The sequence below is a fragment of the Botryllus schlosseri genome, chromosome 6, assembly GCF_051294905.1.
Source record: "Botryllus schlosseri isolate E-star chromosome 6, Bs_hap1, whole genome shotgun sequence".
Taxonomy (NCBI): Eukaryota; Metazoa; Chordata; class Ascidiacea; order Stolidobranchia; family Styelidae; genus Botryllus; species Botryllus schlosseri.
Window position 1 is genome coordinate 14,845,499 of NC_137241.1, and position 24,141 is coordinate 14,869,639.

The 24,141-nt window shown below is 40.1% G+C and overlaps 1 protein-coding gene across 1 annotated transcript; it reads right to left on the reverse strand.

Moving 5' to 3' along the window:
- Nucleotides 1-2,158: 2,158 nt before the first annotated feature.
- Nucleotides 2,159-20,718, reverse strand: LOC145441098 (somatostatin receptor type 2-like). The gene is made up of 9 exons (XM_080318895.1): nt 20,243-20,718; nt 15,158-15,320; nt 13,648-13,829; nt 5,716-5,865; nt 4,936-5,110; nt 4,615-4,860; nt 3,300-3,412; nt 2,947-3,093; nt 2,159-2,351 (listed from the first exon to the last, which is right to left on the reverse strand). The coding sequence occupies exons 1-9, from the start codon at nt 20,530-20,532 to the stop codon at nt 2,300-2,302; spliced, it is 1,518 nt and encodes a 505-aa protein (XP_080175021.1). The 5' UTR covers nt 20,533-20,718; the 3' UTR covers nt 2,159-2,299.
- Between the last annotated feature and the right edge of the window lie 3,423 nt (nt 20,719-24,141).

Genomic DNA, 24,141 nt, shown 5'->3' on the forward strand with positions numbered 1-24,141 from the left:
TTACTTAAGTATTCAATGAATAATTTATCCGCACCCATTCAGTACGATTGAGGCGAATCATCGATTTGGAACAAGACAAGTCCACTCAAGAATACGCCTGAGATTTAGTGGTGTTCAGGTTTAGATGATATGTGCTTAATCTAACTATAGTGTACTGATATAAAATATTACATTTCAAGTACCATATTTATTTAATGTCTTATCTTTGTCGATATTATTTGCTATACTACACGATATGTGAACCGGGGTCGGATTTGTGACGTCATTTTGCAGTGACGCTCACAGGGCGGACGCGCTTACAATGAATTGAATATGTCTACCTCTATTATAGTCACTATCAAAAATTTCTAAACCCCCAATACAGCTGAAATCTTTATCGTGCCAATTCGCAATCAATAAACTATTTGCAGATCATTTCCTTGGCCAGTTATAATATGAATATATGTAGTGGATTGAGTAAGGGTGGTTTTACAGAGCAATCAAGCATATCGCCACTGTGGAATCAGAGTATACCTCATGCCAATTTAACAAATTGTAAGAGAAGTAAATTTTTGTAAACTAGTAATTTTCATTTCGGCCATATTTTGATCATGGTTAAGTTTAAAACAATGTGACAAACATAATCATGGCTACGATATGGTCAAAAAATATGAAAATATTACAAAAACTTTATTCTCTCAAAATATGAAAAATAGACATAACCTACAGCGACTATATATACAGAATAAACGATTACATGCGATATATTTGAAAAGATTACACTTGCAATCAATTTAAAATTACAATTGCGTTTACTTGAAAGCGCTGTTTGTGCCGTAATCCATGGGTCGTCAACACGCGGCCCGTGAGCTCATGTTTTGCGGTCCTCGATTGCGGAAGAACGCTAAGTGAAGCATATTGAAATGCTGAAATTGATTTCAGTTTCAAAATAGTATTTTTTCTTCTTCAAAATATGCTATTCACCTGTGTCCAACATCACTACTTCTCACTTGAGGAGCCGGCTTCGGCTACGGCAACAGCATACCATCGAGGGAGCATATACTGATATGAATGGCTCTTGATGTGCGACGACCCAGACACTGATAAGACCGAGACGCTTAAAAAACGGCTTAGGTAAGTGGTTCTCAAATGATGGAGAATTTCAAACTAGTGGGTGATTCACGGGTTTTTGATGGGGGACAGACAAACTGGCAAAATAAATATATACATTGCAGTCATATATACGGTGGCATAACACCACGATTACGGTTACCAATGCACTGATATAAACTGCGTGCGTCTCTAATTTCATCACCTGTTGTTCACAAAAGCTCGAAGTCTTTACGAAAGAACGTCTTACCGAATTGTTCTGGAGGGGGAATTTTTAGGGCTTGGGTTGAGGGATTGTAGATTGTAGGGAATGAAGACCCGAAAAAAACTCAAAAGGGCTGAATGAAGGGAAAAATATTGTTAACCACTGGCTTAGGGCTTTCCTAAGATAGTCTTTCAGCTAGTACAATATCTTGCCAAGCCCCAATATCGATTCCTTATGGTCGCTGGAAAGAGTTGTCAGATATCGTGCGCAGGTCATGAAATTATCGTGTTATTTTTGTTGTATTTGTATTTTTTTCATAAAATATTACTTGTTTTTTGGTAGGATGACCGTAGATAGCACAACGCTGTACTGACGTAAAGTTTGACAAAGGTGGTTGCTAAACTATGTAGCTTGTTTCGTCTCGATGTTGCGTTCTTGACGGCGTTCTTGACATATAACTTTGAAGTATTCCGCGACCCGTTTTGAGTTGACCGCCGATCACCTAGTGTCTGATGTGCAGTGTAACATATCTGAGAATATCAACTTTCTCTGCCAAATCAGAACCTAAATGCTTTCCGATGACATCACCGACATCGACTGGAAAGTCAATATGTATCACAAATGACAGCACTGAGATCGCTTACATCGCATGACGACATTTCAATACTTGTCCTATAACAGCGGATGACTATCGTTTCTTCCTGCCTCGTCATTTTACTAACGTCAAGCCTTTCATGTAAAGGCATTGTGGGGTATTACACCAGAATGAAAATGCATCATCTCTGTCGTTCAGTTATTTCCTATAGGCACGATTTCTACGATGTGACAATCAAAATATATGTGCTTTTCAACGAATGTCGTAACTCACATTAATGTCCATAGTATATTTTGGAGATTTAACGTGTGCGATAAATTAAATAAAAGATCTTGTGGTTTTTACATGCACGGCGCAATGGAATACTAAAATATGCATTGCAGGACTTTCCAATATTACATGTTTCGCTTTTACACCTTTTGCTCCATCACTACCAGGTCATCCCGTTCCTGCTCCAGAACGCTGCAAAACAAAAAGGTGTAATACACTATTATCAGAGATAATTATACTTTCAATGGTTGTTTGCCACTGTCGAAGACTTGAAAAATAGATCGGTCGTATCACAACATTCAAAACACACGAAATGTAATTGAACCGAAATTTCTGCAGAGTCACGAACAATTTGCGGCATTGTCAGAAGGCGCATCGAAAATATACTGAATTAGTGTGTTGTTGTTGTTGCTGTTGTTGTTATAGGTAGGCTATAACTAGCATTATTTTCTTTATGGTCACCCAAAAGCGACGTATTTCAAATCATTCATATTGTTATGGCATCAAAATGAGTCGAATCGCTCAGATACTCGAGTTGGCTCAACCCTAGTTATGTTTACATTTTGGTTCTTTCCTATAATGCCAATTTAACATTTGGAGCCAGGTTGGCGCGCATGCAGAGGATGTAGCCTATACACTGTGGCAACTCATAGATCCCTACTGACAAATTCTGTCCAACAGAATAGACACTAGCAGTAAGGAAATTAGGGAATAATCCTGTCGGAATCATTCCCTTTTGAAAAGACTAAAGCGCAACAAAAATTGCTCTTATCCAAAGTCGTCTCACCCCGTTTGAAGCTTCGTCACAAGAGTTCCACTCGTAGTCGAATTGTCTCTGTCGCGTTTAGGTCGATAACGCACTGTGGGCCCACTCACGGAAGACAGCGATGCAGTACGCTTTTTCACGCTTGCTTGCACGGAGTCTAGCGCTTTACTGTAGTAAAAACGTTATTATATATTTCACACTTGGCTCAACATGCGATCATCGTGTAGAATTCGTTATATGTTGAGATATTTCTCGCCAAAATCACGCGAAATCTGCTAACAAATAGCTACGGCATCCAATCACTTGAGAACCCATATTTTCAGCTATTAGTAGGCTATACAACATTATAATCATGATATGTTGAAGGTTTTTACCGAAGTCTTGTCCCAAAGCGTGTCCCGAAAAAATTGTAGATGTAGGGATTTAATGCGGAGTTACAGGAGACTAAAATGGATATGCCGAGCATCAGTTCTTCGCAAAACTTTGTCTGCAAAACAAGTGATAACATTTTGCGAATATATAGACGCTGGCATTCATGATAGAATTCCGTTTATGAATTCCTTAGTCGGGATCATGAGTCATGACCTTCAGCAGGAAAGTAGTCTCCGCTACATCCGATATGTGAATACAGTGCCTTGTAGGGATATTTTATTACTCCGCATATCTGGCTACATTACATAAGACGATAGTCGTACGATTTTTATTAAAGTCGGTCTTTCACAACTGCTTTGTGGACGAGACCCAATGTCCGATTTGAAAATGTTCATATATGGTAAGGTGAATAAGGCCGTCCCCCACGCCAAGATATACTCGTGATCTATTTGGGTGGTAGACGATTACAAAAAAAGGTCAGAACCTTAAATTGGTGATGATAAATCACAAGGTCTTACCGCATTCAACTTGACAACAAAGAAACATGCAATGTTCTTGATTCTTGTATCAGTCCAAACCCCTCTAAATATCAGCTCGAACAGCAAAAGCAGCACCCTCAGGGGCATGCTTGATACGAAAGAGGTGCTCAATAGCAAAGCACTTCCACTTTCTCGCAATATACTCAAATAAGTTTTGCCTAATTTGACTAGTTATTCAAGTGGTGATTTTAGAAGAGCACTTACCCTTTTACTGCACAGTTCTTCAAACAGAACTGCTTAAAAAACACTAAATAAGTACTATTTGCTAAATTTAGTGAAGTAGAAGTAGTTTTGGGATATTCTTGCAGCACTTTTATGAGTGAAAGTTGTCTTGACAACTGGCAGAAATAGTCAGATGTCGAGATAATCAAATACACAGTATGTTCCAAGATCTTACCGATTTGCAGTGTCGTTAGTCATTTTGTATTCACAATTTCAAAATTACGCTGACAGTCTCCGAAAATATTCGGGTATATTTTAATAACAATATACTATTAAATTGTATATTGAAGTTCTGTACCTCCATGAAGCTCTTCAAAAGTAGTTAACTACCTATCACTGAATACCTGCTGAAGGTATGAAACCCCTCGACCATAATTTACTTTTTACTTTTTTCCATATTAGGCCATTCGCAAGCAATTTTTACATATATAAGAAATCGATACGTCTATTTCTGATGATGTTGGAATTTACTTCTTCTTGAGTACCAAGGCTGACTACATTGACCACCTCTTGTAGGCTCCAATATGTCACATATTTTTTTTTAATTTCGACTAACCGATCCTTTGATTCCGTGCCTCATCGCGATGTGGTAAGAATGGAATGGAAGCCAGCAAACGAAGAACAACAATACCAGGGCGATACATGTTATGTTAACTCTCTTGAAATTGCTCTCCGCATTCAACGCGGCCGCGGAACGTGGTCTTTTCTTTCCCTGGCGCTGGCTGCCCGACGTTACAGTATAGTGGCGAGCTTGCGATTTCCGCAGTTGCACAATGATGAGGGTGTAACAGATAGTCATTACCTGTTTACAAACAATAACGTGACAACATCGCCGCATTGACTAATGGAAACTGTACGGTTGATTTGTAACGTATACCAGTAACGGGAGAAGAAACATCGCCGAGAACATGAAGTTGAGGTAGGTGAACAATCCCGGTCCCTGGCCAACATATTGGCATCCTAGCTCGTAGAATTCGCCAGTAACTTCGTATGCGACGGTCGTTCCGTTGTCGTAATCCGATGTAATAGTAGATCCGTCGTCGAAATTGCCACTAAAGAAACAATTATATTCCAAGCCCGCCGTCTTAAACCCAAAACTCGTTCACTCCTGTGCTGCGGCTCCCTGTAGCTATATAAAATGGCACTTATTTTACAACATTTGATGAAGTTACACAATAACTGTGATAATATTCACGGTTTGCAGCTAAAGAGTGGTCGAATATATAGTGTCTGTTTTGGATATCCCCTCGAGTTTCGTGCCCCACCTTCAAATGAGAGTATAAATGTCAATTTGCAAATAATAAAAGTGACCTTAACCAACAAGTACACAGTCGGCATCCCGCAACCCGACATCACATAAAGCGCGCACACACACACACACATTCACGACTTCATCGTGGCTCACTCACGCTGATGTTCACATGACGTACGTCATCACCGCTGAAGGGCAATGGAACGTCTGGTTGAGTGAGTGGTGTGGCGAAATGAAGCGAGGAAAGAACATAGTTCGCTAGGTATTACCTCAAAATCACAAGCAAATCCACCCATCTCTAGCTATTCCAGCTAATTGTAGATCCTTGATTCTTCTTCACGCTCTTGCATTTTATATTAGTACATACTCGCATGCCCGGTAACAACAGCGATATATGTAACTCACAAAAATTCAGTCTCCCACATGTCCGTAAAGTGTGTCGATTTAGTACAAGAGTCTGTGCGCTGTTCCTTCTTGATACAGTTAGCGATAGGGATTTCTTCTGTGAAACCTTTTTCGATACAGGACTGATTGAGATCCCTCGGAAATACGTTCCTGTAAAACCGCATAGTGTTTTGATATGAATAAACGTCGATATAATTATCCACCTTCACTAAGAAAAGCGGATGGGCAATGGAATAATAATGCCTGAGTATTCCGGGGACCCTGTTGGGCTTGACCCCTACATGAGGCACCGGAAATGAGATACAGATTCTTTAATGAACATATCACGTCCAATTTAGTCATTATAGCTTTTCTTGGTACGTCTACCGCAGGAGCAAATGAATCAGGTTTTAACCAGGGCTGTGGAGTCGGTAAATTTTACCACCGACTCCGGCTCCGACTCCGACTCCACACATTTTCAATATACCAACTCCGACTCCGACTCCGACTCCTGAGTCTTTGAACGTACCGACTCCTACTCCTACTCCTGGGTCTTAAAACGTACCGAATCCGAATCCGAATCCGACTCCAGCATCATTACCAATTTACTTCGAAAATTATATGCCACATTGTCGGTTGAATGACTATCATACAACCATTAAACATATGCAAACATATGATTACCGGTGGCATGCTAAATTGTTTCATTGTGGCACAGCTCGCATTATCCACTATGCAATTAATATGAAAGAAAGATTTGCTAAATACACTTCCTTTTTCAAGTTTTTATAACATGGACTCTCTAATATCCTGAAATGTATGAATCATCCAAATATGGCAGATATCCAATCCTGTATAGTAAAAATGTAGATAAAAAATCCAAGTGTAGCTCTTGTGTATGAGTCAGCAACTAATAAAGAGATTGAACTTACTAATTTTGTCATTGCACACTATCCTGATTACAAGTACACACACTCTTACTACTAATAGCCATTGGTCATAAATGGAATTTATTTAAGTAGTCAAGACCATAGCCGATGTCTAGTCTACATGTACTTAATCAAGTATTCAAGGATTGGGACTTGCAGTCTTTCTTTATCATTTGTTCGACCCAAACAGCTAAGATACACTACAAATATTTTTAATTTTGTCAAGTGGGAAGCATCGTTTGGTCATATTTACATCATTTTTACAATTTTACAAAACCAGCCGATGCATTTGCTCCGTCACAGTATCATGGTATAATTCCAAAAATTGCATCAATTTTGACCGCATCGCGAAAACTCATCTTGCGATTTTCTTCCCCTCTGCAACTGAGTTGTAATTTGCAAGTAATGTCTAATTTTATCTATATCAGGGGTGGGCAACTTTTTCGGCGAAAGGGACACCTGAGATTTACGAACCTTTGCGCGGGCAACTGGAATGTTGATAACCTTTTTTTGTCGTCGATAGGAACGAACCGAATTAGGTTATATTGCAAACAGGACTTATATCAATACGCTCTAAATTGATTACAATATGTCATGCAACAGTGCAGTGCGCAATCAGGCCATGGTCGCGCCAAGCGCGAAATTTTTTTGCAATATAACGACTGAATTAGGCTATATCAATAAATATGTCGCTAACATTCATTGGGGGTCGCATCTGTATACTACTGGGCTCATTTGGCAAGGACAGGATTATTCGACGTTTAGACATAGCAAAATCGACGGTATCAGTGAACAGGTCTATATCATTTTGTGCAAATGTTTTGTCGACGATCTCGCTGCGAGTGCACAAGCGAAGCCGCATGTTGGACGACACGTTATCTCCTAATTGCGAATAGTTAGACTCAATTCTGTGAATATTATGTATTTATAATTTTCAGAAGGGGCTCAAATACTGAATGCAAGAAATCTAGTGACAATAAATCATACGAAGTACCGAGAAAATTTCAAGTCAAATAAATCTGCTATGAAATATTCTACTTTATGGTCATATACGAAGATCTTGGATAAATGTGGCTGGCCCCCGGATACGTCAATGCGTCAGAACTGTTGTTTTAGTCATCATCAAATTTCGCGGTCATGCTAATCAAATTTTGGTTGGCCTTGCAATTGTACCTGATGTCATAAATAATTTCGAGAATTACCTCGCAGGCCACACCTAACCTTCTCCTGTGCCAAATTTGGCCTGCGTGCTACGGGCTGGCCGCACCTGATCTGTATGGTTATTAATAACAGTGATTGGTGGTACATAAAAATTATATTGAAAATTCTTTGAAAGCAAATGTTTTCATGATAGATAAGTTGGAGTCGGAGTCGAAGTCAGGGTCATTCTCACAAACTCCGACTCCGACTCCAGTCAGTATTTTCTCACCGACTCCGACTCTGACTCCAGCTATTATAGTTTTCACGACTCCGACTCCATCAAGCGAAAATTACCCCGACTCCGACTCCGACTCCACCGACTCCGACTCCGACTCCACAGCCCTGGTTTTAACCAATTGGGACAGGTCAATGTTCACTAATTTAGTAAGAATCAGGATCAAATACAGAATCACAGCCAGGAAGTTTTGCAGACATTGCGAAGTTACCGAATTGTTATCGGTTGAACTTTCTACCTCAAATTGATATCTTTTCCGCAAACTACGGTACAACATAACATCTTCAAACGGAAACATGCTTGTATCAATAGGTATACCCGTTGACTAACCGTAGAAAGGTATAAGTTTTCTTTTCGTCTGTACAAGAGGTGTCAAACATACGGCCCGCGGGCCGCCTCCGGCCAGTGAAGTAATTCCGAGTAGATTGGAAAATGCTTGTATTACTCAGCATATTTCCAGCAACTGCTTTTATTTTTAGTAAGAAATAGTGCCATTAAATAATCCCTCAAGACAACAAGTGTGGCGGTATGTTCAAAGTGCCCATTAGAACCACCCCACAGTGATGCTATGGTTTCCCTCTAGTCGCCATTAGGAACCAAGTATCTAACATTGGCATCCAATTCCAGGATAGCAAAAATGTTCTCTATGTACAGAGGTTCATGAAATAATTGGTTCGAAAAGCAGTTATTTACTAAAGCGGAAACGCCAATGCAAATTCGTTATGTGGAGGTTACATAGTCACAAAAATAAAATTCAAATATCTGTTCTAGCGTCGCTGTTACGGATGGTGTGAACGTGGGGTTCACGTTCGCGTTCTGTGTATGAACCTCAGAAATTTAAAGGTTCACGTTCACAAACGAACCTTGGAAGGTTCTCCACTGTGAACCTTTTTCATATCTTACAATTTTCTCCTCATTATAACGTCTTTGATTGAAATTTACTGCATTTCAACTGCGGGCCACTCTATGTATGGCATTGGCAGCTTAAAAAAATCAACACTGAACTAGCATGCACCTTCACAATCTCAAAAATTTTACTTGCTCAGTTACAAAAGTTTGCTCGAAATATCCAGCTTTCCGTTTGTGAATATTTAGTGACTCTCTGCGCTGAGCTTGACCCGCAATGACACTACATCAAGAGCGAAATACAATACATGTAGTCACCGAATGATGCTTATTCAACCAATGAATGAAATTAATATCGTTGTCTGATGTAAAAAATCTAGCAGGCGTACGAGGTCTCGACTTCATATGTTTATTGTTTCATAAAAACCAAATCCATGCGATTGGGGTGTTGGCTACTGCAACATAGCTTGACAATGGGGTAATATCGGTAGCAAGTATAGAAACCCATTTTACACTCTGCTCAATATCAACGTCGCAATACTCAGACGCCGAATAGGCCTACATTGACCGGTCTGGCCTAGACCGTTAAGGCGTAAGATTCTATTCCCTTGCAATTTGTCGAAATTGTAAGCAAAGCGACGGAACATATTGATTTTAAGGGATTGTTATATCATTTGATTATCCCAGTTAATACATTTGGCGACGTTTAAAACGTCAATATGTATTTCAGCATAGTGGCATTATGTTTCCCAAGTCGTCGCTAGGTATCGTGTACTTTAATATAGGCTATCACTTCACCGAAATGTAGGGTTGGAATTAGCAATATGACATCACGTGACGTCATGAGGTTTACGTTCGCGTTCACACAGAACCTTTCAAAAAGGTTCGTGTTCACACGAACCTGAACCTTTCAGAGGTTCACACCATCCCTAGTCGCTGTATCACTTCTGGCTCAAATAGTCCCAAGCCTCCACAGAAAACAGAATCTCGATTTAATACTGATGATCCAAATTAGAACTTGGGATTTACACTCCTGTATTCCCCACAGCGCACACGCATGGCTGATGCCAGATTACGTCCAATACAGTGTCAGCGTAGACGTATGCCAACTTTATCGTCTTTAGAGTCACTGTTTTAGCGGCTTATATAACTATTCAGCCGGTAGTTATTCAACGTACTTTTGCCTATTGGATTGTTTGCGAATAAAATTGTTACTGGAAGAGAATCGCCACGATCCGTAAAAAATGTGATATACTATTATGTATGCAGGCCCTATAATAACGCATTCAAGTGAAAAAAATGACATGGATTTTAAAATAACATTTTAGAATAATTTGACAACACTGCTTCATATCATCTACCCTAGCTTAGAAATCACAAATCAAGTTATTATTCATGTTGCAAATGTATAGAGGTTTCATGGACCCCCAGTAGAGAACCGCTTGTATAGATCGTAGACCAGGGGTGCCAAGCTCAACTCGCGGTTCGGGACGGATTTGTACCATCAGATTGCACGCGAGCCGCACCAGTCAAATGTTGTTGTTTGTGGTATTCATTATGTGTGTCGACAATGCTCTATGTCGACTGTGCTATCACGCCACTTGATCATAAGTACCATTCAAGTGAAAAAATGAGGACATGGATTTTCACGCTCACCACGCACGGAATTTCCGTGCCCTTATTTTTCACTTGAATGTTACTTATTATCAAGTCTATATGTATACGAAATAGTATAATATTTGCCAACAATAGAATTGGCAAAATACGACGATTGACCGGTGGAATACAGATATAAAACGCGAAAATAGCGCCTCAACGACGATATAATTTGGCATATTTCCATCCTGCATTTGTTTTAGTCGTCATCTGGCCGTATAGCTATGCTTATGTGTTGTGAGCAATACAAGAGATTCAACTGGATATCCGGCGTTGGAATTTGTTTCATTACTATAAAATCGCGATTGGGTTTCTCTCGAGACCGGCGACTTTCTGAGTCAGAAATGATACTGCAGTGCGATCCTATATAGATATTTGAATGTATATTTATTGTAACTACTATGTTTCCGATGCAACAATTGTGAGTATTTCATACTTAAAATCACAACATTATAGCTAGAAATGTGCTGGACAATACAAGCCTTTTTTCAATTTACTCACAATTGCCTCGCGGGCCGGCTGATATCGTCAAACGGGCCGAATGTTTGACATCCTTGGTGTAGACCAGTGGTTCCCAACGTGGGCGATATCGCCACCCAGTGGGCAATTGTAGGAAACAATGGGGTGAAAATGTGAAAGGGGGCGACCGGGGGGCACTGTCAAAACGCTGTCAAAACGCTGTCAAAAAGTCACGTGAAGACGGCTTATTCTGCATATATGAAGCGAAAACAGGTAAACTCAATGGAAAGTAGACGCGGAAATCGGCTTATTGAGCACCTAACACCCAGGAAAACATCATTTTTTAAATAAATTCACTAGCGATCAGAGTTATGGCAATCGATTTCCCCGATTATATGTCCTATTTTTCGGATCCGTAAATATGGAGGGGGCGTAAATGTGTTTCGAGATTGATAAGGGAGCGATGAGCCGCAAAAGGTTGGGAACCACTGGTGTAGACGTATACTTTTGTTCCCATTGTTTATGTGGAGCCAGCATATCTTCGTATATAGTTTATGTAAAGTCAGGCACCCCACAGATCAGTGGTTCGGAACTTGGGGTTCATAAATAGGGATGGTGCGAACCCCTAAAAGGTTCAGGTTCGTGTGAACGCGAACCTTTTCGAAAGGTTCTGTGTGAACGCGAACGTGAACCCTATGACGTCATGTAACGTCATATTTATAATTGTAAGTTGCAACCCTACTTCTTATCCGTGTAAGTGCTACAAGTTGGCAGTTGCGGAATAAAAATGAGGAAAAATTGTCCTGGTGTAAATGACCATTGTAGTCGACAAACACCATGAATGGCATAAACAACATCAACAACCCTACATTCGAGTGAAATGATGTATTAATGTACAGTACACGATACCGAGCGACGACTCAGGCCATATTATGTCACCGACGTTTTAAGCGTCACCAAATGTATCAATATAATCAATATCTTCCGTCGTTTGGCCAACAATTTCGACGAGAACTTGCTTTAACGGTCTCGGCCAGACCGGACAATGTAGCCTATTCGGCGTCTGACTATTGCTACATTGATACTGAGCAGATTGTAAACGGGTTTGTACCGAGATCACCCCATAACAAGTTATACAGTAACCATTGCCCCAATCGCACTGATTTGATTTGAATGAAACACTAAACATATCTTATACATATCAAATCAAGATGGATCCCGTACGTTTGCTAGATTTGTGACTTTAGAAAATGATGTATTCTTTATAATAATTTCATTGATTGGTAGAATATGCATCATTCGCTGACTACCTGCGTGTATTGAATTTCGTTCTTGATGTTGTGTGATTACGGGTCAGGCTCACATCAGAGAGCCGCTAAATATTCGCAAACTGAAAGCTGAATATTTCGAGCCAACTTTTGTAATAAAGCAAGTAAAATTATTAAGATTAGCAAGGTGCGTTTTCGACTTTCGTTCAGTGTTGATTTTTTATGCTACCAGCGCCGTTCATAGGGTGGTCCGAAGTTGAAATGAAAACAATTTCAACCAAAAGATGTTATATTGACGTGAAAAATAGTAATTTATGAAAAAGGTTCACAGTCCAGAACCTACCAAGATTCGTTTGTGAACGCGAATCTCTAAATTTATGAGATTCGCAAACAGAATGTGAACCTCACGTTCACACCATCCCTATTCATAAACCCAATGGCAGTGGTTCTCAACCGGGGCCACGTACCCCAAGGGGTCCCCGAAGCATCTCAGTGGGTCTGCGAAACCTCCAAGTTTTCATGATGGTTGATAGCTTGAACTGTATTTTTATTAAATTAGAGAACTCAGGAACTCAGTTTTGCTTCATAACTGCTAAAACTTCAGGACTCACAAAAACAGAATTGCCACCTGAAATGAAATATTTTACTTTGTAAACTCATTTTAATCAACAAATTGCCAATATAGCCTACTGATACAAACATATTGTAGTTTAGAGATGTTTTGTTGGGGCTTTGAAAATCCATTTTCTTCGGTGATATACATACCCGCTATTCCAGAATAACTTCCAGATGAGCTGCTGGATAGATGTGACTTGGCTGGACGTTATATTGGGGCTACAGATGTTACGATCATACACAAATGTGTTGTCGGAGGCGTTACGCATTAATATTACCTACGCCACCACCCATCTTTGTGTGAATTAGTGAATTTTACGCACTCGTTCATGTCAAATTGACGGCGCGGATTTTAAAGACACGGTCGTGTATTTCAGGAAATTCGGCCATAGAATTAGATTTGAAATAACAAAAGTATTTCCGAATTATACACACATAGTATGATGTTTTTTTTTCAGGAAAGGCCAAATTGTAGCTGTTTATGACTAGTCTACAGTCAATATTTGCACAAGACAGATTACGGTTGAACGATAATCGAGCTAAATTGGAACTAGAACTTGGGGGTCCGTGATAGTCCAAAAGGGGTCCACGAAGACAAAAAGTTTGAGAACCACTGCCCTATGGGATCAATGATCTAGCCGCAGGAGATCCGTGAATGCACCAATAATTTTCGAAATTATAATCAAGAAAAGTCCAACTATACTTTCGGTTTAATTTTTCTGACGTGTTGTTTGTCTATACTTACTGGCATTTACAATGGGGTTCGAGTCCTCTGTTTTCGCTGTAAACAAATATGGGCGTACAAAATAATAGCGACGTTAGCCAAACCAATGCAGTAGCAATATATGCAGATCGTCTGGAACGAAATTTCAGCAGCGTGGTGGAGTTCATGTGGCAGACGGCGATGTATCTGTCCAAACTCATGACCTTTAAAATGAAATAGTTGAAAACTTGGATCGCCCGGATTTTCGAAAACGGTAGATAGGGCTGATCCAAGGGCTCGGGTCGAATCCAGCAGTCCCAGGGAAGTGCTGGAGTTTTATTTTGTGCACCCCGTCTCCATCAGGTTCGCATCAGCGTTGTCTTACAAAAGCCTATAGACAAGGAGGGTCGTGCTATACGAGTTAACAGATAAGGAATCAGAAAAAATATCGGTCTGGTGTAAAATAGCCAGCGTAGTCGTAACACCATGTATACCAAAACTACAGCATCTCAGTTATGACCCATATATTCGGGTTACCTTATTTTGAGATACGAAAAAAAAATACCTTACAAAAATTATGAAAGCTCTGGGATCGACTAAGAAAACTGGTGAATTTGAAAATTTTTCTACTAAAATTTCTGTGTCGACTAAAAAACGGTCGTCACTTTGATTCGACTAACTACCGGACTAATAAAAAAAGGTCGTCATTTTGATCGACTCCCGCATTACCCACTATTCCACAATTCTGCTAACCATTTCTGTCTAGAAGTCGACTTTTCCGTGGCCCTTTATTACTTTATCTTAAAAAAGAGGACAAATTCTAAAAAGGAGGACATTCAGGCGTCCTCCGAGGACACTTTCCATTTTGTGTAAAAAAAGAGGATAAATCCTCTTGAAAGAGGACGTAATGCAGCCCGACCATATGCACCAACTATTTTTGAAATCAAACTGAAATGAACAAACGTCCAAGACATGATATAATCCCACTGATCTTGTGCTTAGATAAGCCCGCCAAACTTAGGTAATATACGTTTTATCTATTTTACATTGGTGCTTACAGTTAAACAGGTTCTGTCATAAAATTGGATACTCTTTTTAAATGCTAAAAGGCCCCGTTGAAAATCTTCCGGGTATTCTGAGTCCACCGCAGGACTATTGCAGAAGAATGGGTAACGTATTTTGACAATGCAACATCTGTCTCCGTGCAGTACTTTTCAGTGCACATTGGATGTTCCGCCAAACGTGTTGTAATAGCTGGTGTTATCGACATTGATTGGATTTCAGCGTCAAGGTAGGAATTGCGTATGAGTATATTTCCGAATGCGTATTGCAGGATTTCTGGACATGTGGTTTGACAATACAAATAATTATCAGTTCTTCTCTTTCAAGTGACACTGGTACTTATACATGGACTGTATCTTGTTGAGAAGGAGGAAGATCGTTCATCGGTGATGCCCATACGATTAGCGCCACCCCCAGTTGTATGATGTAATCCAGGATTGCAATATAAAAGCGGATGGTCAAGGTTGCTATGAGTGAATAGGCTACTCACCACTAGCAGAATCACCGACGCGAAGTAATTGAGGTAAAATAATGATTCTTTTATTTTGCACATTGCGTTTGGGAATGTCCAATGACCAGTGGCGTCTTCCACAACATTGAAAGGGATTGTCAGTAGGAAAATGCTGTCCGCGATAGCCAGATGTAGTACGTACCTACAATATATGAACGTATTCGATAATTTGTGAATGGATACACGTATCGCGAGGTTGCTACTAATAAATAAATAAATGAATAAATATATACGTTTATACCAATGCACCTCATTATTTGTTGCAACTTATAGCAACTATATATATTGAAACTATTTGCAACTTTTCTACAATTTTTCACGCAACTTTCCCCAAGTTTCATGAAACCAACGTTATAATGGAAATAATTGGCACTGTGTGTAAATAGATTGCTTGATTATTTAACTGTCGTTTAAGATTGAGGTCCTTTCTGATTTGACGTACATTCAGGCTAGACCGCCCAAGATTATATTTTCACCGGGTCAGTTGTTTCGGGCTATTGGTTTTGTTGAAGTCGCCAACACTGAGTTTTGCTACAGTGCCTTGGATACGGATCGATTTGAGTATCTTATACCTTAATATTGTCAAGGAACTTGTCCATAAATGCGACGTTTTAGTGCAACGTTTGTGAAAAATAAGTGCACCTTTCCACGGATTTGACTGTAACAAAAACTTGCCCTAACTATTACTATTATCATTAAAACTGATTTCTTGCGCCAAGCGTAGGATAGTTTCCAATGAAACGATAAGAAAAGGCATTACATATATGGGATTATATATTAAATATTCAAATATCGAGTAATGACTGAGCCCGACCTATGTCGATATTTTTGCCGATCCCTGTGATCATAGCCATATGGCATACTATATATAGGACAGGGGTCGGCAAACTGCGGTTCTTTACTGATTGCACAATGCACATGCGTTTCACTATTTTGCTACATCGGTTTAAACTCATAAATAATTGATACATTCGATAACTCACGTTTCGACAATATGCGTCTTGTTTTAGAGTTGTTTCTTTACTTATCATTTACGTATCATTTGTAAGCTTCTGGGATGGTGACACTACAGGTACAGGGTAAGAATCGAGTTCACATAATCGTGTCACCCGCAACCATGGTGCATGGTCAATGTTCATCAATCAATGATAAATCATTATGCTCAACAATTGATAATTATAATTAATCACGGTAATTAATCACGTATTAGTGGTGAAGATAAGCGCCGACGAATCGGACGGCCCGGTTCGATTCCCGTCGGAGGTTCATCTGGGCTCCTCTTCCCCTGCCGTCGCCGTTCTTACGGCGACAGAAAAAGCCAAGACAAAAGACTCGACGAAAGAAAGCACTCACAAGGAATGGAAAGAACTAGAAAGGACCCTGGCTTCAAAAAGATCAACATCGAAAAGAACCGTTACATCGGGCACTGTAGGCCGAGGTGGATGTCAGTCCTAAAGGGTTCGCAACTGCGTGTCGTTCGATATCATCCTATCTGCTCATTACATCGCATTGTACATTGTGTGTGACTTGCTCAGATTAAAAATATAACCTAACGATTTTTATATTGATACTACTCTTTATTTTACATTGTATATGCGGTTCGCGCATGAAGCAGGTCTGCCCACCCCCATTGGCGTAACCATGTGGGTGTAAAGGGGCCACGGTCCCCATCAAATTAGCAGATGTATTCAACTTGAAATTTTTCTCCACGCTTCACGCGATATTTAATTTCTGTAGTTATTTCATTGTTGAGTATTCGTCTCTCGATAAATCAAAATAAAAAGCAGGCCTAAATAAAAATACACCTGCTGTACAGAACTGAATCCAACTGTATGCATGTGTGCTGCCTGCGGTTGCGGAACTATTAGGCCCCATCTCTTCGGAACCAAAAATGAAGTTGAAGCATCAGCTAACACGATGTGCGATCCCAAAAAGTTCGCCGAACCTTGCTCGTGCGTGATGGCCCTATGTTTTTGCAACCTGACTCCCACCGTAGAAATGCGACGAGGCAAAATATTGCGCCACGTGAATAGATGCAAATTGGGAATCGTGCGTATCCCACCAAATATATTTCTATTTCAATTGGCTGTGTTACGTGTGAGCGATCTATTAAGTGACAATAACTTTCTGCGGAGGTCATGGAATAACAGCATTCTTCAACTAAATAAGTAATTACAAGTGACTCACCGACGATAACCCTCCAGAAACTCGTGAATAGTCTTAGCGTCTGGTATGAACATAAAGCTTAAAATCAATAATTGCGTGCCTTCTAAATCTTTGAAGACGCCGCATCTATCAGCTCCACCGGTAAATCTTATAATGATAACGTTTATATACAGGACCGTAGCAGAGTCGCAACCCAAACCTACCAATTGAGGGGCGAGCTCGAATGGGCCCAAAATTTTTCGTAAATAAATCTAAATTTATACAGTGTTTTTGGGCAATTTTTCTTCGCACTCCCCCCGATTTAATGTCGCGCTACATGTCTTGATTTCAATATGGCTATACCTCATCGTCCCTAAAGGGTCAGCACCGAATAGTCATGTATTAGCAATCTGAGAAAAGGCCGCACCCCATGATGAAATGTTATCTTGGAATCGTGTGTGTCTCACGGAAAACGTTCTCATTTTTATTCGGTCGCATGCATTTATTCTATTCCAATGTCTTCAAACCATATAGCAGTCGGGAAGTCACCAAATAAGATAAATGGATAATTAATTAATTGTATATCATTAACGCGTCATAAACTTCCCAAGACACCACCCCCATTAGCTCTACCCGTAAAACTGATCAAGTGAGCAGTTATATGCTATGCCCGTGGTTCCCAACGTGGGCGATTTGTCGGTCCAGGGGAGCGAAAATAACCAAGGGGGCGATAGGGGGGCGAAAACGGACGAAGGGCGCGAAAGGGGGGCGATGGAGCGTTGAAATTGCTATATTGGCGTCCATGATCGTAACTGCCACACCCAAACCCCCAATTGGGATGGGGGGCCTTAGCCCGAAGGAGGCCCACAATTCCTTCGTGAATTAACAGTAATTATAGATATTATTTTGGAAATTTAGGCAACTTTTTCAAAAAATTCGCGCTGTGAAGTTATAGAAATGGGCATCTCGGCGTCAGCCATTGTTACACCATGACATATGAAGTTTCAGGCCATGTAACATGCGACTCCTAGAAGTGTGCCGGAACGAGAACACATTGGCGGAAAAGGACTGCCTTTATGCTGACCGACTTCGATATATATGCGAATACATATATATTTAATTGTCCAGGTGCCTAAATGGCTGGCGCTAAATGTTCCTGTCCTGGCAATCAGAAACCCCCAAAAATTGTCATCTCGCAAAGAAAAATTAATTGCCAGTGCAGAAATACCAATTTGAAATCGTGTGCGTCTTTTAGTTTAGTACGTAGGGGCGATTTGAATATCTTTTGACATAGCAGACAGAGGCCACGAAATGCCATTACGTAACGAAGTCATTATACCCACGGGTCTGCCCGAATATGTTCAATCATTATTTACGGGCCCTGCATTTTCCAAGACACCTCACTCAGCTTCACCGGTAAATCTGAATACATGAGCAGAGAGAGGATAAAAAATTGACAGTAATATAGATGCAATTCCCGATCATATTGACCGATTCAATCATGAATGATAGAAATTTTTCGCGCTTCGCTCGAATTAAGCCGACTAACTAAAGAATCCAACAATTTGTGCTGAGAAGTAGCGGTAAAGAGGTATCGGGGGAGTTGGGTCTGAGGGGTGCACAAGTTTTCTTTATCGCCCTATGGAGGGGGTGTCAAGACCAACGCATTGGAGGGGGGCTGACGAAGTGCTGTTACGGTCCTTTTGGAATCAAGTCGGAGAAATCACCTTTTTTGTTGGTCAACTCTCCAAAATTTAGCTGGAAAAGTGTAATTTCGAGGTCGAGATGAAAAGTTGACCTTTTTCTTAGTCAACTCGCCGGTGATTTCAGTCTGTATGCCCATTTTTCGGTTCCCAATATTTGGGGGGCGATGATCGGTATGGAGTTTGAAAGGGGGGCGATGAGTCGAAAAAGGTTGGGAACCACTGTGCTATGCAATTACTAATATTGTTAACAGAATTCAGCCATGAATTAGGAAATTTCTCCGCGCTTCCCCCCAATATATATGATTTACATGATGTGCCCACATGACAATGCAGTCGGACTTTCGGGTAGCCGTGACGTAAGAAGTCTAGGAGACGAAGCCGTCAGGAATTCGGTTGATCGCCCCCTGGTGTGCCCAAGACTAGCGCAAGTACCAATATTATTGACTAAATTCAACCATTAACTTTTTGAAAAATTCTCGCGCTTGGTAATTACCCAATATGGGCCCAAGTCCATACGTTTTTACTATTGCTTCAATATCTTTTAAAAGGGGCGTCTTTTACCTCATCAAATTTTTGGCATCCTCAATTTTTGTTTCTGGCTACGCCCTTGCCTAACCCTGGTATGGGGCATATGCATTCTACTTCAGTCCAGTCGAGTCTCGGTAATCTCGTCTTCCGTCATGTCAACGGATCTGCAGTAGTAATAATTTTCATAATTCTAACTTTATGTCAGTTTTAAAAGTCACATCTAAGCCATCCAGAGTACTATTAACTTCTGGAAATAGCAGGTTCATAGCGTTATATAGGTCTTCCGGTAAAAGTCGTTCACTTATCCAGATTCCTGGCAGGGGTACCTTCCAAACTGTATTTATGCCGACGCCACCGAACAATGATGTATAACAAAACCCTGATCATCAAAGTTTTCAGGTATGATCAATGTATGCAGCAGTCTTGAAGATACATGCCCGTCATACACGACTTAATTTTGATCCCGGCTACGGTTGTGCACCGTTCACCTTAACCACAAACCAATTTTTTCTTCAATTGTGGAAATGAATATAGTAAATCGGGAATTTGGATATTCCAAATATGATTCCAGCTAATAATGATTCTAGCAAATTTTATTTTTAACTTTTACCGATTTCAAGAGAGAGACAGGTTGAGAACCAAAGGATGTACGATTATCTGGGGCAATTAAAATTTTTCCACATACCAGTGCGTGATGGTTTTCTTGTAGTCCTGTAAAACCAATACCACGAACACGACAAGAAGATTGCCCACTTCGCCGACAACGCAAACCAATATTCGAAGAAATAGGATTGCGACTCCACTTCCAATCTCCTCGCTCTCAGCATCGTTGGTATTGTTGTCACCGAGTCCAGACCCGTAACTGAAGTCACCGAGATATACGCTCATTTCGTCCATCTGATAGTTATACGCAACAGGTCTCTGCGCATGCGAAATGCGATACTGAATAAAGATGTATGGATATTTGCTCCACATGAGCTACAACTTTTCGTATGACTTCAGGCTTCTTTTGATCTCAGAATAATCTCGACCTATCTTGCTTTCCCGGAATGTGTCATGCGTGAGATTTTGAACTAGTTCTCTTTAATCTACAACTCGATCACCTAGCTCAGTGCTTTTCAACCTTTTTGAGCCCCATTCGCACTATTTTTTTTATAATAAATTTCATTTGCACAAACTAATCGAAAATTGTTATACATAAAGAAGATGAAGATACTTAACAACGTTTTGTTCAGATGTGCAGCAAATTGGCTACGATAGTAGTTAATATGATCGCTCGCATGCGGCTATGGGGCTCTTATGGGCGGGGTGGCGAGCGGCTGGAAAACCGGGGGTGGCGAGCGGCTCTTATTTCTTATGGCGGGGGTGGCGAGCGGCTATTGCGTCTTATGGCGGGGGTGGCGAGCGGCTCTTATTTCTTATAGGCGGGGTGGTGAGCGGCTGGAAAACCGGGGGTGGCAAGCGGCTTTTATGTCTTATGGCGGGGGTGGCGAGCGGCTATTGCGTCTTATGGTGGAGCTGTCAAACTCGGGGTCGTGACTCGCCATTTTTGCTATAGGCTGTGGTCATGATTCGCCGTGAAAACTCGTGGTCGTGACTCGCCTTTTTTGCTATAGGCTGCGGTGGTGATTCGCCTGTCGTGTATTCTTACGGGATCTGTGGTGACTCGCCGTGTGTTCTTATGGGTGCGGTCGTGATTCGCACTTTCAGGCATCTCTCGCATGTCGTACTTTCGCGTATAGGCTGTGGTGGTGATGTGCCATTGTTTCTTATGGATGCGTCGGAGTATCGTACTTTCGGGTATAGGAATCTCTCACACGGTGTTGAATATGTATCAAGTAAATAGCCACGAGTATCGCTAAACAGGAAATTCACTAAACCGCAGTGCATTGGGTGATTTTGAAAAACAGATGTTCGCGACCGCGTTTTGACATTTGTGACCCACTAAACACATCCTGATGTGAGGATTTCGAGCGCGCACTATCGTATCGATTATCACACTAATCCAGTCAGTACTATTACATACAGGAGTATTCAGTATTCAGCAACGACACGAAAAGCGACCAACAAATAACCGCACTCGTAAATTAACACCTCAAAAATGTGTGAAATAGTTTGCAAAACCCCGCGATCGCTGACAAGATAATGTCTCGGACATAACCATCTTTCGCGACTTGGTGTTACAGGCATATCGATCGCTCACGCGGTGAAATATTCGTAAGCATCACTCGCAGAATTATATTTTGGTAATTATTTTGTCACAGAGCCGGCGTAGACGGCGATTCTAACACCAACAATAACCGTGCACACAAACTAACACTTCAAAAAAGGTGTGAAATATTTGTAAAATACTACGATCACTCACAAGATAATGTCCCAGACATAACCATCATTCGTGACTTGATGTTACATACATACCAATCGCTCACAAGGTAATGTTTTGATAGTTTGGTACGGAACTTGATTTCACTCGTAAGATTTATTAAGTAACGAATAACAGACCGCCAGTGTCGGTAACTTGAATAGCGACAAATTGTCACTTATTTCCACTCTAACCCTAATCCTTTGTGAAGTGAACGCTTATTCAAAAGGGTGTGATATCATTTTAAAATCCTACGACACTCACAGGGTAATGCTTCAATGTTTTTGACACTTTGTCCGTGTTTGACTTTAGTTGTATGATAAGAATCATGCGAATATTCAAGCAATGTATCAATTGAATGAAATGAAACTTACTACACAGCTCAAGTTGATTCGTATTCGAATGTGTTGATCCGGTACAATTCTAATTAATTTGAGAAATCTTTTTAACGTGATCTTTTGATTCGACCGTAACCTGGATATTACTGACGCCGACTTTCAGTCACATTGAATTATTCACACATTCCACGCCGCTGTTTTAACAGTTATAGAATCAATACCAACTATCTCTAACCCGATAATATTCAATCATTTTGGTAATTTACCAACTTTAAATCCATTCGCGGATGTACTAAAGGTAAATCCAAATAATCCAAAATGAAATATTTGGACTTTGACATAGTCTGAATTGAAATAGATTGACAAACATGACTACCAACTTTCCCGCAGTCCCATTTCGATATTATATGCACATTGATTTGAAACAAGTAATGAAACATTGCAACTCTATTCGCGATCCCGCTTTCCGTTTGTCAAAGAGATATTTTAACATCTTACCATACTCAAAAGAATTCTTCACAACATTAACAATGTTAAAAATCTAGTTTTCACTTACTTGATTATAACACTACAACTCACAAACTCGAATTAATTCATCCTGGCTGTATTCGTATGATCGGTCTTTTTTATTCGATTGTAAAGGCCGTTACTATTCTGAAGACAAAGTATTTACTAATCGGTACATATACGATTTGACTTGGACATATTATATTTTGAGTATACGAGATTTGAATGTCCAAACAATAACTGAGAATTAATTTATCACAATTAAATCCGTATATTACAGCGTAAAAGATATTGGGGTGTCAGCAACTCTGTACGGTCGTAGTTACAACCACATTAACTAATCTACCCAGGCAACTCGTCATGATCATTCCTGAAATCAACACAAACACGACCACTGACTTGAGTTAACCGCGAAACAGCATCAAGTTTTAAATCCGCTTGCAGCTGACGGATTATTCGAATGCATCGATGGAGAATATTATTGAACTCGTCGGTATTGTTACTTCAACAAATTACACCGACTGCGAAAGTTAATATCGAATGGTAAGACTTGATCACATATTTGTTGATCACAGACATGACAAAAAAACATTACCGAGATTTTATAAACTAGTCATATTACTCTACACATCTATCAATATCAAAATGCGAGTCATCCAATTTTTCTACTAAAGTAACATTGCACTTTCGGATTCGGTATAGTCATACAAATTGTATTAAATCCAACATCAAAACAAAAGGAATTTTTTTAGTTTATTGAAATCAAATCATTCGTCTTCGACTTGTGCTTTTCTAGATTGCGCGCAACAATTCGTTACGAATGAGCTGTAACCAAAGTTAAGAATTCTTTGTGTCCACAGATATAGAAGATGAATATAGCTAACACCAATCACGAATCGACGTTTCAGAGTATTTCACGGATGTAATAAACTTGTTAGTGTCGCCTATCTAAAATTATGCATGCGTTCGATTTCCATACCGACTGTTGCGATGTTTAGGATTCGCTTACAATGACCAAGAGTGAGGATTTAACATCAATGTCGTTACTGGAGGTATTCACAACAGAGAATCGAAACATTACACAGTGTGAAAATATATCTTTGATATCAAAGCACTATCCCAAGTACACGATTAATACTCAGCTCCGTTCACACTTTCTATAGAACGTGCTAAATGTAAAATATCACGAGGTTGCACTCTAAGACTTTGATCATTACAAAAGTAAATTGAATATGTTTGCTCGTCGCATTCAATTCAACTAGAAATGTCTAGTGCACAACAATCGTAATATTAAGGAAGTACTTGCTACACTGTAATTCACTAAACGTGTTTTGCATTGTTGTTCATTTGTAGCATTGATTGAAATTGTTTTTTGAA